The sequence below is a fragment of the Rutilus rutilus genome (genome assembly GCF_951802725.1).
Source record: "Rutilus rutilus genome assembly, chromosome: 22".
Taxonomy (NCBI): Eukaryota; Metazoa; Chordata; class Actinopteri; order Cypriniformes; family Leuciscidae; genus Rutilus; species Rutilus rutilus.
This window is the reverse complement of record NC_140227.1, coordinates 12,709,312-12,724,357: the sequence shown is the minus strand read 5'-3', so window position 1 is coordinate 12,724,357 and position 15,046 is coordinate 12,709,312. Positions and strand designations below refer to the sequence as shown.

At 42.5% G+C, this 15,046-nt stretch overlaps 1 protein-coding gene across 3 annotated transcripts in view; it reads left to right on the top strand.

The window, feature by feature from the left end:
* Positions 1–15,046, top strand: part of palm1a (paralemmin 1a) — a 58,457-nt gene that overhangs the window by 24,077 nt on the left and 19,334 nt on the right. For all 3 annotated transcript variants that reach the window (XM_084394507.1, XM_084394505.1, XM_084394506.1), the window contains exon 3: positions 5,212–5,292. In XM_084394507.1, coding sequence (XP_084250633.1) covers positions 5,212–5,292 — 81 coding nt within the window. The remainder of the gene's footprint in view (positions 1–5,211; positions 5,293–15,046) is intronic.

Below are 15,046 nucleotides of genomic sequence, written 5' to 3'. Positions count from 1 at the left end.
TGGACTTGGCTAGATGTGAACTTTGAATTGGAACAGTACTTGGGCAGCGACTGATGACGTTTCACAAGTCCACAAGAACACAAGTACAGACAAGAACGCATATTGAGAAACGCCCATTAACAGTAACTTTAATCATAAAATATGCATAAACAACAAAGCGAACTGAGTGGCAGTGGCCGACTGCGGCATATAAGCATAACAAAAACAGCCATGTAAAATGTCCCAGACTCTCGGAACCGACCTGCTTCATATAACATTCCTGGTATGCTTTTATTTTTTTATTTTTTTATTTAACAGACAGACATACAGACCAAAATAGTGCAGTAACGAACAATCTAGTAATTCCAGAATTCCAGAAGTGAAATAAAGGTGTGTAAATGTATAGGTGTGTGTGTGTGTGTGTGTGTGTGTGTGTATGTGTATGCATAAGCATAAGCAAAGTAACCATTTATTATTTATTACCATCTTCATTACCATCACCACCACCACTCCTCACTACCATCATACTGCCAACATTGTATTAGTCAATTTTTATTTTTTTATTTCTATATTTTCTCCTATGCAACAATTACCATTGTCAGCACTCTCTATAGATAGTGGTATGCCTTTCTTATTGTTTTGAAAAAGTGAGCTCTAGTGATGAAACTTATATACTGTGTCTTTAAGTGTTGGTCCAGCACATTTGATCTCATTTAAGCACTAATTTCATCTATAAAAGTTGATAAAGAAATAAGATCAAATGTGGTTTTAGCGCACACACTTTGTGGAAAGCTCGCTGTGCCTCGCGCCGCGAGCCCACAGAACTGTGCCTGTAATAAAGCATCTCCCCGTTCATACGGTCGGGGTGCCAGTTACAGAACCACTGCACGAAGTGCTGTCTGCCCCATTCGAAATGAGCATGATGAACGAAGTACGTCATCATGGCCGGGTCTCCGGGTCCCCGTACCTGAGCGACCGGAGCCCAGATTTCATTCTACCCCTGTCCATTCACGCGAAAGCGTGGGAAAGCATCCCAGGGGCTTCAAAATGGGTGTTAAAGATAGTGAAACAGGGCTACTCGCTACAATTCGCTCGCAGACCACCGCGCTTCGCAGCCCGGGTTGAAACTTTGGTGAATCAGGAAGTAGCACACCTACTTCGCACCGAAATAGCGAATTTGCTGAAAAAAGGGGCTGTGGAAACCGTCCCCTTGGCAGAAAGCGAGTCGGGGTTTTACAACCGTTACTTCTTTGTACCAAAGAAGGATGGCGGGCTCCGCCCTATTCTAGATCTCAGACGCATGAACAAAGCGCTGATGACGCGTTCATTCAAAATGATCACAACCAGACAAATCCTCGCTCGAATTCGACCGGGGGACTGGTTTATATCAGTGGATCTGAAAATAGGCGTCTATTTTCAGATCCAAATAGCAGCCCGTCACAGGCCGTTCTTGAGATTCGCCTTCGAGAGCCAGGCTTATCAGTACACCATCCTTCCCTTCGGCCTGTCTTTAGCACCTCGTACATTTACGAAATGCATGGACATGGCGCTCACACCCCTCAGACGAAGGGGCGTGAGAGTCCTGAACTATCTGGGCGACTGGCTAATTATAGCACAGTCAAAAGAGGAATTGGTGCTACACAAAGCATTACTGCTGACCCATCTCGAGCAGTTGGGTCTCAGAATCAACTGGGCCAAGAGTATTCTATCCCCCAGCCAGAAAATATATTTTCTGGGGATAGAATTGGACTCCAGCTCTATGGTGGCACGCCTGACGCGAGAACGCGCGGCAGCGATCCAGCGCCTAGCGGTGACATTCACTGTAGGGAAGAATCTCCCCCTCAGAGTGTTTCAGAGGATGATGGGTCTCATGGCCTCAGCCTCGTTGGTTCGGCTGCACATGCGCCCTTTTCAGCTGTGGCTGAGACGGCAGGTGCCAGCACGAGCATGGACATCAGGTCTGCTTCGTCTCACGGTGAATCAGATATGCGTTGCAGCTCTGAAACCGTGGATGAGACCCGGCTGGTACCAGTCCGGCGTGAACCTGGGCATCGCCTCACGAATCAACAGATGCTTCCAACACGGGTTGGGGCGCCCCATACGAAGGGAGACCTTCAATGGGCCTGTGGTCAGACGCGGAGAAGCGTCTACACATAAACTGTCTAGAGATGAAAGCGGTCGAAAACGCCCTTCAGTTCTTCCTCCCCACATTGAGGAACCACCACGTTCTAATCAGAACGGACAACACGTTGGTGGTGTCCTACATAAATCACCAGGGTGGCCTCAGGTCCCGGAGCCTTCTTGCAATAGCAAAACGCCTCCTCATATAGGGCCAGCACAATCTGCGTTCGCTGAGAGCGGCGCATGTGCCGGGCGTCCTGAACGTGGGCCCAGATATGCTATCCAGGGAAAAACTCTCCCCAGGGGAGTGGTCCCTGCACCCCCTGACGGAGCGAAACATCTGGGACATTTTCGGCAGAGCAGAGGTAGACCTGTTCGCGTCGCAAACCAACGCTCACTGCCCAATGTTCTTTTCAAAAGAAAGGGATGCGCTAAACTGGCCCAGGCAGTGGGCCTATGCGTTTCCTCCGGTCGCCTTGTTACCACAGGTAATCAAGCGAGTCAGGGAGAGCAAATGCTCGATACTCCTGATAGCTCCGCTATGGGAGAATCAAGTCTGGTTCCCAGAACTGATGGAACTGGGGAATATAGCTCCATGGCCAATTCCGCTGAGGGAGGACCTGTTGTCCCAGGCCCAGGGCGCAATTTGGCACCCATACCCCGAGCTATGGGCCCTACATGTGTGGGCGATCAACTATCACCATTTCACCTCCCGGAGGGAGTGCTGAACACGATCACAGAGGCTAGAGCTCCGTCTACTAGACGGCTCTATGCGTCCAAATGGTCAGTGTTCGCTGAATGGTGCTCAGCTCATGACTTAAACCCACTAGATGGTCAGGTAACGGTGGTACTTTCTTTCCTGCAAGAGCTGTTGGACAGCGGGAGAACCCCATCCACACTCAAAGTGTACGTAGCGGCCATAGCAGCATTTACGAAACCTGTAAATGGCCAGTCACTGGGAAAGAACGACCTCATAATCCGTTTTCTCAGGGGTGCTAGGAGGCTGAATCCTCCTCGGCCACCCTCGGTTCCAGTTTGGAACCTTTCTACGGTCCTAGAGGCCATGAAAGGTGGACCATTCGAACCATTACACACGGTGGAGCTAAAGTACCTGTCATTCAAAACCGCTTTTCTGCTGGCACTAGCCTCAGTAAAACGGGTGGGCGACCTGCATGCGCTCTCGGTGAGCACTACGTGCCTGGAATTTGGGCCTAATGACTCCAAGGTCATCCTCAAACCAAGGCATGGTTATGTCCCAAAAGTGCTTGCGACTCCCTTTAGAGCGCAAGTGATTTCCCTTTCGGCCCTCCCTGCGTCTGACAGTGAGACTGGGGCTAACTTCCTCTGCCCAGTAAAGGCTTTAAGGATTTATGTGGAGTGCTCTGCTGCCTTTAGGCAAACGGAGCAGCTTTTCGTTTCGTTCGGTGGCCGCGTCAAAGGGCTAGCCATCTCGAAACAGACCCTGTCCAGATGGATAATGGACGCTATTGCGTCAGCTTATGTGTCCAAGGGCCTGGATTGCCCTTTGGTGGTTAGGGCCCACTCGACTAGAGGTATGGCCTCGTCGTGGGCATGGACAAGTGGAGTCTCACTCCATGACATTTGTATGGCAGCAGGCTGGGCCTCGCTGTCTACATTTGTAAGGTTTTATAACCTGGAAGTACCCGCCTTACAGGCCAGACTGCTCTCAGTCTGATTATGCTATATTAACATTGTCTACCCAACTCAGTTTGATTAGACTGTTGATATGATGCAACGTCCTGTGGGCTTATGCAGTTTAAGGTGGTCATACTGCCTTAACTGTATATTTGTGTATGCACCTATCTCATAACACCGGGTCGTTCCGCCCTGTTCTGCTGTTGCGATCACTTCACTTATACATGAGCCCCGGGCTACTGCCCTTGGTACATAAGTGTTGGAAATTCAGCACGCACGGTGCTTTACATAGGGTTCCCGTAGCGTAAGCTAAACTTACGCAACACGAGAGTACTCTCGTAAGAGAACGACACTCGGTTACTAACGTAACCTCGGTTCTCTCTAAAGAGGGGACGAGTGTTTGCGTAGCCTGCTGTGCTTGTGCTGCACTTTGGTTTCGCTTCCAGTCGACTGAAATCACTTGTACAACCTGGGCAAGGGGTTTTTATAGGCTGAAGCCACACCCCCTTTGGCGGGCCATGATGACAACGCGGGAAGGCTTCCCATTTTGGCGCTGGAGTCATGGCAAGACGCACTGATAGGTTGCAGCAGTTGCTGCAGAGCAGCCAATAGGCGCGCGAGCTGTCTCGCCTATGTCTGCCTGCTGCAGCAAATGCGTTTTACATTCTAAAAATTAAGGATAATTTTTTGCTTCAGTATTCTCGAGAAAAGGAGTTTTCCCGTAGCGTAAGCTAAACTTACGCAACACTCGTTCCCTCTCTATAGAGAACCGAGGTTACGTTAGTAACCGAGTGTCGTTCTCTTCATATTCAGATTTTGTCTGTACTTAAAACTTAAATCAGATGTCTTATTTTTTTCTGTTTTATGGTATAATCATGTTTTAAGTCAACTTAAATATTTTATTATGATAATTTAAATCTTTATTTATTGATTGATTGTTTATTTAATTTAATTTAATTTGTGATGTTTTGTATTCTTTTCTTAAAAAAAAGAGGACTCTAATAGTTTAATCTGTTAATCCATGCACCTTTTTTAGTCCTCACACATGTGTGCACACTTCACACACACGTCACACACACATGCTCTCCCTGCTGGTTGGGGTCTCACTGTTTGATGAACACATTTGTTCTCAGCTCATTTTCTCTCATATATGATGATTGTTAGCACTCATTATCACACATGCTCTGGTCTGAGAGCAATGGTAAGAGTTTCAACAAAATATTTAATCCCTCAGAAAACCTTTATCAGCCAACCTTAAACACCAAAAGGAAACTAATGTTTTAAAACTTACAAAGAACAGTGCAGTCGCTGAGTGGTACAGAAAATGCCAGAGGAATTTGGTCGTTTGTGTTTTTGCATTTTGTTTAACAATACACCAGCGCAAAATCATGTTAGTGCTTTGGATGTGTATTAACTCAGTATTTCTCTTAATATCAGATATTTCTTTATTCACAGGAAAGGAGGAAAAGACAGACAGAAATTGAGAATAAGAAAAGACAACTAGAGGATGACCGACGACAGCTTCAGCATCTCAAGGTAAGACCAAAATATTTTGAGGCCAAAATATTTGTCATGACATGTCATATATATTTATATAAAACCGTAATTTAAAATAAAAAAAATTCTATGGTTATGTAACCCGGTTTCCTGAGAAGGGAATGAGATGCTGCGTCATGGCGTTGATGCTATGGGAACGCTTCTGCGTGACCAGTGTCTGAAGTACGTGTGGAAACACAGCAATCTTGATTGGCTGACGTGAGGACAGGTGACATAGTGTAGCGCGTCAGCAAGACCGTAAAAGGGCCCTTATGCCACGGAATCCTCAGTGTGGCAGCATCTCGTTCCCTTCTCAAGGAACAGGGTTACATATGTAACTCGACGCTGCGTTATGGGAAAGTTAACACCAACGCCACCACACTGAGGGAAAATGTCTGCCCATCAAGGTTGTGACACAGACATTTGTTGAGCAGAAAGACTGGACCAACCCAGAAGGACATGTGATCCTGGGATTGAATCCATGTCCAGGCTGTTAAATCTTATGAATGCAAGGATTAAAGGATCCGCTACGACGGATTTCCGTTAATTGCAGCAAGTCTACGACGGATTTCTGCCTGTCCTTATGTCTTAAATTCACTTTTCATAATTTTAAGGCCGTAAATATGCTTACATTACTCAAATAGTGTAATAAATGTCTTAATTTCAGTGTGAATAGGTCTTAAATTAAGGAAAGATGAGGTGTATTCACCCTGCTGAGTCCACTCCGGGTTTTCCGTTCCCGCTCACGGAAAAACTGCTCCGTGTTCACTCCATTTTAAAAGTTATTCTAATATGTTTATTTTTTTATATCATGAACGTCTGAATTTATAATACTATATGTAACATTTATAATACTATATGTAACGGTTTGGAAAGTATTCTACAAGTCTGTTTCTATTCGTTTTGAATCGTTTTGCTTAAAAGTAGACATTTCAAGCTCTCTCTCTCTCTCTCTCTCTCTCTCTAAATATATATATATATATATATATATATATATATATATATATACAGTGGTGGTCAGAATTAATGGCACCCCTGGTAAATATGATAATAAATGGCTGTAAAAAATAAATCTGCATTGTTTATCCTTTTGATCTTTCATTCAAAAAATGCACAAAAATCTAACCTTTCATTGAAGTAAAAAAATTGAAAGTGGGGGGTAAATCACATTATAAAATAAATGCTTTTCTCCAAAACACGCTGGCCATAATTATTGGCTCCCTGTTATTAAATGCTTTTTGCAACCTCCTTTTGCCAAGATAACAGATCTGAGTCTTCTCCTATAATGCCTGATGAGTTTGGAGAACACCTGACAAGAGATCAGAGACCATTCCTCCATACAGAATCTCTCCAGATCCTTCAGATTCACAAGTTCATGTTGGTGCTTCTTCTGTTCAGTTCACCCCACTCATTTTCTATAGGGTTCAGTTTAGGAGACTGGGACAGTCATGGCAGAAGCTTAATTTTGTGTTCAGTTGCCCATTTTTGTGTTGATTTTGATGTTTGTTTTCAGACCATTGTCCTGATGAAAGATCCAACCACGGCCCATTGTAAGATTTCTAGCAGAGGCAGACAGGTTTTGATTTTTTATCTGTTGGTATTTGCTAGAATCCATAATACCATGGATCTGAGCAAGATGTCCAGGACCTCCAGCAAAAAAATAGGCCCACAACATATAAGATCCAGCAGTATATTTAACCGTAGGCATGGGGTACTTTTTATCCCTGTTTGCACCAAACACATCTGGTGTCCAATCATGTCTGACAACTGAATATGCTGGAGTTTATTTTTGGAGGAGCGAGGAGGATTTTTCTTGAAACCCTCCCAAACAATGTGGTTGTGTAAGGGTTGTTTGATAATTTTTTTTAGGCTTTTCCCAAGACTCAAGTAATCTCTGTAACTCTCCATCTGTGATCCTTGAAGAGTCTTTGACCACTCAAACTTTCATGACAATATAGACACACGTCCTCTTCCTGGCAGATTATATCTTTAGTTGATTGGAACTTCTTAATTATTCCACTGATGGTCAAAATGGGGATTTTCAATTCTCTAGCTATTTTCTTACAGCCACTTTCTATTTTGTGATGCTCAACAATCTTTTGATGCACATCAGAACTATATTCTTTGGTTTTACTCATTGTGATGGATGATTAAAGAAATTTGGCCTTTGTGTATTCGTCATATTTAAACTCCTGTGAAACAAGAAGTCATAGCTAGTCAATTTCATGTTCCTAGTCACCCTGGTGTGCTAAATAAAGGTAAATAGTAATGGGAATATACTTCAGAGATATTTTACTCTTATTTATTTCATAATGTTATTTCCTCCCCACTTTCAATTCTTTTACTTCAATGAAAGGTTAGATTTTTGCGAATTGTTTTAATGAAAGATCAAAAGTATAAACAATGCAGATTTATTTTTTTACACCCATTTTTGATCATATTTACCAGGGGTGCCATTAATTCTGACCACCACTGTATATATAATTTCATGCCTGTGAAGTAGCCTATATGCTGAGTTTCCAGTTCACGTGCAATGCAATATCGCGCCGGCGCCTCCATGTCTTGATTATATTGTCTGCTATATTAAATCTAGGCAATTGGTTGATGAAACATCGATTAAAATTAAGATACAATTTATACAGAATGAAATTCACTTTAAAGAACTTAATGAAGTGGTCAAAATCATGTCTGAACCACTCCATATGTCTCCCAATATATTACGCATCTAATGATCCTATCTTACTCATGCCCAGGGCCGTACCCACCATTGAGGTCCCCGGGGTCAGGACCTCTGTAATTTTACTAAGTGCATATAATGAAGGTTGTGAAATAATTGCCTGATGTTAACTCTGTTTGGTGCTGCAATGATATTGCATATCGCCACGATAACCAACTTCATCTGAGCTGCTTTAGGGCCCGTTCACATTTGCGCCCTCACGTTCGTTATTTTAAATGTAGATGCGCGAAAAGTGCACCGAAATAGAGAGCAACCCGTCGCAACGCTTGCTTGTTTTCCCAGGCAAGGTGAAAAAAATCTAATCAAAGTAGGCTTTAGGGCTTTATGTTCACAGAAAGTGTGAGCCAAGCGCGAATTCCAGCACGACGCTTCACGACACACTTTCAGTTAACGGTCATATAGTGCGAGTCTTGCCTTCGAGATATAAGTATAGCTAAACCAAACAACTGTTTACGATAAAAGTATTAAACGAGTAACAGAAACAGTCAGTTTGCATAGACTGTATCAATCAAAGCTCAGCTTTGAGAAGATTAGATATACAGGTAAAGATTAGGAGACTGCGAGAAGAAAGAGAGAATGTGTTGGAGATGAGAGAGGAAGAGCAGGTATTGCATACTGTGCCCATGAGATTAACATTATTACAATGTGTTCCTATTTAACACGTATAAATGTTCTTTGCTAATTACAGTGGAAAATATAAGCTCAATTTAATAACATATGCACCTATTAATTATAATGCCATAATAGTAGTATTGTATAAATATTAATATTTGTATAAATGGTCCTTGAATATGTTATTTCACCAGTATCAGCATCGGGAGTCTTTGCGCAACTTGCATCATTAAGCCAGTAGGTGGCGACAAGTAACTGTCTTCATGAGTAAACAATTGAACCATTAGATGAAAAGATTAGTCCAAAAACAAGTTACTGAAACCAATCTTTGATGCTCATATAAATAGCTCATTCGCCTCTGGACACAGAAGTATTGCATTGGCATTTGACTGAAATGTAACATCTATGCAAAATAATCCTTGAATCATTTCTAATTTAAGGTCATTCCTGTTTCGAATATGTGATTGTGTTTTGTCAACAATAAGCATAAACATTCTGCATTTCCATTTTGTAGTGTGGATCAATCATTGCAGCATTTAAACTGATTCTCATGTTTAAGAATCTGTTATCTCCTTGACAAATAATTTATGCCACTGCTGCTGTTATCCTTTTTTTTTTTTTTTTACTACCTTCAAACAACTTAAAATGCACATGTGTAGATGAGGAAAATAAAACATTTCTCGGAGGGGCATGCCCACGAACCCCCATAGCAGGATCACTATAGCAAGGACCTCGGTATTCATAAAATCCTGCATACGGCCCTGCTCATGTAAAGATGATACACTTTTCATATAATCAACATAGATAAAATAAAAAAATAACATTACATTATTTATTTATAATGGCTAGGTTAAAAACAGATATTATATTATGTATAGTTTGTGATATTAGCTCACTTTTTCGGCAAAAGCTCTGTTGGCTTTTATAATTTGAGAAATAAAAACTTGTGTTAAAGTGATGCAAATGGTTAATTATTTGTATGGCTACATCGCAAAGAGTCAAGTCTTGTAAAAGCATTAGATTGAAAACATTAGATTGAAATTTCATAAAGTGTGTAAATAATAGAAACGCAGTTCAAAATGGCCTTTCTTTAAAGGGTAACTAAACTAGAGCTGTAATCGGGCCTTAAAAGTTCGGCCCGAAAAGGCCCGAGCCCGACAGAGTTTGGCCCGACAAGTACATTTTGATTGACAGCTTTTTAAAAGCCCGAACCCGTTTACAGCCCGACTGTCCAAAAGGCCGTCTATCAGCAGTGATAAGAGAGTCGGAGAATAGCGCGGACACGCGCTTCACACCGCGAGCCGGCACACGCACCACTCGGCGGAAAAGGGAGAGAAAGAAAAAAAGAGACTGCGCCGCACGCACACAGCACCTTTGTCTTTCGTAAAAAAAGGAGTAATTTATAAATTTTTTAACATCATTTATTCATGACTAACGGAGGCTAGAGGCCACTTGGAAGTTGGAACAAAGAAATAAAATAAGTCCTCCAGAGACCAGCCTCCATTTCACCTCCTCAAGATCCATTTTCACGCTAATCTAAACACATCACCTGACCGCTCATTTACCACGCAACCCGAAGCGCGAGCCCGAGCCCGGCGCGAGCCCGTGTAAAATAATAGAAATTAAGACTGAACCCGACCAAACCCGTCGGGTCCCGTCGGGTTCGGGCAAAGATCTTCAGCTCTAAACCCTAAAACAACTTTTTTTAGTTAATGATCTGTAAGACTGGAGCTTTATTAGTGCTGTTGTTCATTGATTCGAGTACATTTTTTGACATTTGGGTATAAAGTGTTTTAATTCTACAATAGATGGTGTCAAAACGTCTGAGTGCTGCCCTCTTCAGGTTGAACGGTGGCTACTGCAGTTGAATTTTCCTATTGGAAGTTGTGGTGCTGTGTGACGTAAGAGGGCACCAGCTCACTACGCCCTTGGCAGCCCCTGGTATAAAAGCATCTTGTTCCGTCAAAACCACTGTAGCGAGTCAGGAGTAGGAATTGCGAGTATTGAAAACGATCAGGATAGCGTATATTAGCATCTAGTTAGCATAGCATTTACACTCACCTAAAGGATTATTAGGAGCACCATACTAATTCTGTGTTTGACCCCCTTTCGCCTTCAGAACTGCCTTAATTCTACGTGGCATTGATTCAACAAGGTGCTGAAAGCATTCTTTAGAAATGTTGGCCCATATTGATAGGATAGCATCTTGCAGTTGATGGAGATTTGTGGGATGCACATCCAGGGCATGAAGCTCCCGTTCCACCACATCCCAAAGATGCTCTATTGGGTTGAGATCTGGTGACTGTGGGGGCCATTTTATTACAGTGAACTCATTGTCATGTTCAAGAAACCAATTTGAAATGATTCGAGCTTTGTGACATGGTGCATTATCCTGCTGGAAGTAGCCATCAGAGGATGGGTACATGGTGGTCATAAAGGGATGGGCATGGTCAGAAACAATGCTCAGGTAGGCCGTGGCATTTAAACGATGCCCAATTGGCACTAAGGGGCCTAAAGTGTGCCAAGAAAACATCCCCCACACCATTACACCACCACCACCAGCCTGCACAATGGTAACAAGGCATGATGGATCCATGTTCTCATTCTGTTTACGCCAAATTCTGACTCTACCATCTGAATATCTCAACAGAAATTGAGACTCATCAGACCAGGCAACATTTTTCCAGTCTTCAACTGTCCAATTTTGGTGAGCTTGTGCAAATTGTAGCCTCTTTTTCCTATTTGTAGTGGAGATGAGTGGTACCCGGTGGGGTCTTCTGCTGTCGTAGCCCATCCGCCTCAAGGTTGTGCGTGTTGTGGCTTCACAAATGCTTTGCTGCATACCTCGGTTGTAACGAGTGGTTATTTCAGTCAAAGTTGCTCTTTTATCAGCTTGAATCAGTCGGTCCATTCTCCTCTGACCTCTAGCATCAACAAGGCATTTTCGCCCACAGGACTGCCGCATACTGGATGTTTTTCCCTTTTCACACCATTCTTTGTAAACCCTAGAAATGGTTGTGCATGAAAATCCCAGTAACTGAGCAGATTGTGAAATACTCAGACCGGCCCGTCTGGCACCAACAACCATGCCACGCTCAAAATTGCTTAAATCACCTTTCTTTCCCATTCTGACATTCAGTTTGGAGTTCAGGAGATTGTCTTGACCACGACCACACCCCTAAATGCATTGAAGCAACTGCCATGTGATTGGTTGATTAGATAATTGCATTAATGAGAAATTGAACAGGTGTTCCTAATAATCCTTTAGGTGAGTGTATATAGTTATTTAGATTATTTTGTGTAGCCTTGGTAGTTAATTAGCAGTTAGTGCAGTATTGTTAGAAGCATAGTTAGTTAGTAGAATAGTATTGCATCACTTAGGATAGCTTCAAATTAGCGTAGATTTTTAGCATTAGCTTTATCTGTATTTAGTACAGTGGTTAGGATGGGACGTAGTAGTGTTGCTGGTTGTAACAGCACTGCTCGCACTGTAAAGCGACCAAAAGCTGCTCCTCCTGCATGGACTCCTAATAGGAGTATTATAAAGAAAAATAAAGAAAATAAACAGGGTATGCTTTCTGCCTCTCCGTCTCCGTGAACTTTTTTTCTGGAGCACGTCTCTAAACTTAAACAAAACTGAGCGAATACTAGTCACACAGGCATAAGCAATATACCTTTATAAACATTTGAGTCTCTGCTATTAAATTATCTAATTCAAAACGAAAACAATTATTCTCTGTTTATGTAATCTGTATGAAAAGATAGAGATGTCAGTCGTTCACATGGCAACTCATCTGCTAATGTCTACATGCCTACAGAGAGCGCACGCTATTGAAATGGGTCTCAGGTGCACACCCCCCACTCAGCCCCGCACTCGGTTCGTCCGCTAGGCTCTGCCCACTTTTCCAGCATTTTTCAAATATTGCCAGTGGGTGGAGTCAGGCTCTGACCAAGGGTTGAGTTACCCTTTAAATGCAAATATTCTTTGAGTATTTCATTTGTGAAGGTAAAGCATGTACTCACTATACTCCTAATTACAAGAAGAAGAAAAAACTGCTCTAAACTGGGTGTGTGACAGGCTGTGATTTGTGTGAGGGGTTCAATGGGGTTTGGCCGAGGATAATTTTTCAGTCAAAATATATATTTTTTGGCTTTAACCCCTGTGAATGTGTGGCCGCAACACAAACATCTTGCAAGGATGCACCCTAGGATAGTGCCTTGGAATAGGATAGTGCCTTGGAAGATGCTACACCCCGGGTGGAATGAGGAAGCCAATGAGAAAGGCAAACTCTTAACTTAGCATTTTTTGCTGGCCATACTGTCTAAAACATACGATAAAAAAAAAACGATATGCTACATCATCTGAACTTACGTCAACCAATCAAGATGGGCATTTTTTCACACGTGCTTCAGACACTGGTCATGCAGAAGCGTTCCCATAGTGTCAATGCCATGATGCAGCATTGAGTTCCATTCGAAAGGTAACCCACTATTTCACCCGTTAATCTGTAAAAAATGTAATAAAAGGGCAATTCAAAGGCCTACTACAGTATTAAAGATGAAGTGACAGTTTACAGCTTCATTAAACTGTTTCACTCATTCTGTTTCACTCAGTCTCTTTTATAGAAGCCCATTTTTCCCATAATTATGATTTTGTCATAATTTTCTACTTTTGTGTCATTTCGTCTTGTCATCATTTCGTTTTTTTTTTTTTTTGTCATAATAATGATATTTATCTCACCATTTCACATATTTATATCTTTATTATGACTTTTTATGTTATAATTATGATTAAACAAAGCATGCTGTTTTTCTATGTGCCAGATAAATGTACTTCCACATTCTTTGATTTCCCTTCGATCCATTATTATTTATGCAGGGGTCTTCAAACTTTTTCAGGTTATAAGGACCCCTTGGAGTAGGGATCTCTGTTATAAGTGCTGCATTTTTAAGATTGTCTGATAATATTAGTGTTGACTGGACCACTGTGATTTGGTGCAGTCTGGGCCAAGAACACCCCGTCAGACACAGGAAGGAGAATCTGCCATGGGGGGTGATAAGACATCCTGTTTGTGGGAACAGGGAAATGCTTCACTCTGCTAAATATATGGTGTATTGTCTCTGTGGCCCTCAGGTCAGGTGTACATGATTGTGAACTGTTGGAGGTCTTTTTCCCTCCATTTCTGTTTATTCTGTAGTTTAGAATAGACATTTTAATGTCTTTGGATATGTTTGGAATATAGCATGCGATTAGCCTGGCTAACGTCAGACCTCTTTCTCTTTGAGACGTCTGGGAACCACATGTTCATTTTCTCGTATTTGAGGCGTGGTTTACGAATGCCCAGAGCCGTTTATTGGGCGCTACAAATGTCTATCAAATGCGCCTGTACGTAGCTCATAGCCAATCGTTTCAAATTATACCAGATGATGTATGTAGAGTGACAGATATTCAACGAAGAAGACGACGATGGGTCAGAGATTTATGTGTAGGCCTACACCAGAGTCCTGCACGGGTCCGATTTTGTAAATCCGTAATTTTGTACCCGCAGTGCTTAAAACAGCACCCGACCCGTTTCCCAACAGCAGCACTAATTAAAATCTGCACCCGACCCGCTTAAAATAGAACCGACACCCGACCTGCACCCGAAATAAAATCAGTTTAGACTATCACATTATAGACACACTTACAAAAATGTTTATTGCCAGGTCATACAGAAGTTATTACACGACAATTAACACAAGGACAACTTCAGCCGAAGCTGTCAAAAGGCCGATACATGAAGAACATGGCTAACGTTACCACAAAACCGAGTAGCCTTATAACATTTTACCAATCGAACAGACACGGCTACAACACTATTTGCCACGCAATTTCGTCTAGCCTACATCTGACCATTTTGGGTTCAAACACGCCCTGCACACCACACATACTTAACAGTGTTAAATATGAAAAATACCGTTCGATAGAACTGCTTTGTTACCACAGTTTCTGCGTGCTTCCTCAGGGATGAAGTTCCACATTTGCGGCTATCCAACACGAAAATGTTTGCAGCAAAGCCTTTCACAATATTTTCTTCAGATAACTCCAAATTTCTCCCACACACTGGACTTGATTTCTGATGACGTATTGTCGACAACTTTACAATCTCCACTAGCTATTCTTTTCTTCAACTCCTCAGCATCCATCTCGACGACTGCAAGCAGATCGCGCGCGCGGTTATGTCGTCATCGCCTTGCTGCTCCCTCCCCGTTCTGTGATTGGTTCCCTAGCTGAGGCGAAAATCTGGTCCATGGTATCCAGGCTGCCTAGCAGCGTGAATAAAATCGCGCTGCGCTCAAGGCAGCATGGGGAAACCCAGGCTAGCATGCTCTCATACTAAAACTACTTATTTTATGTCAGGGCTG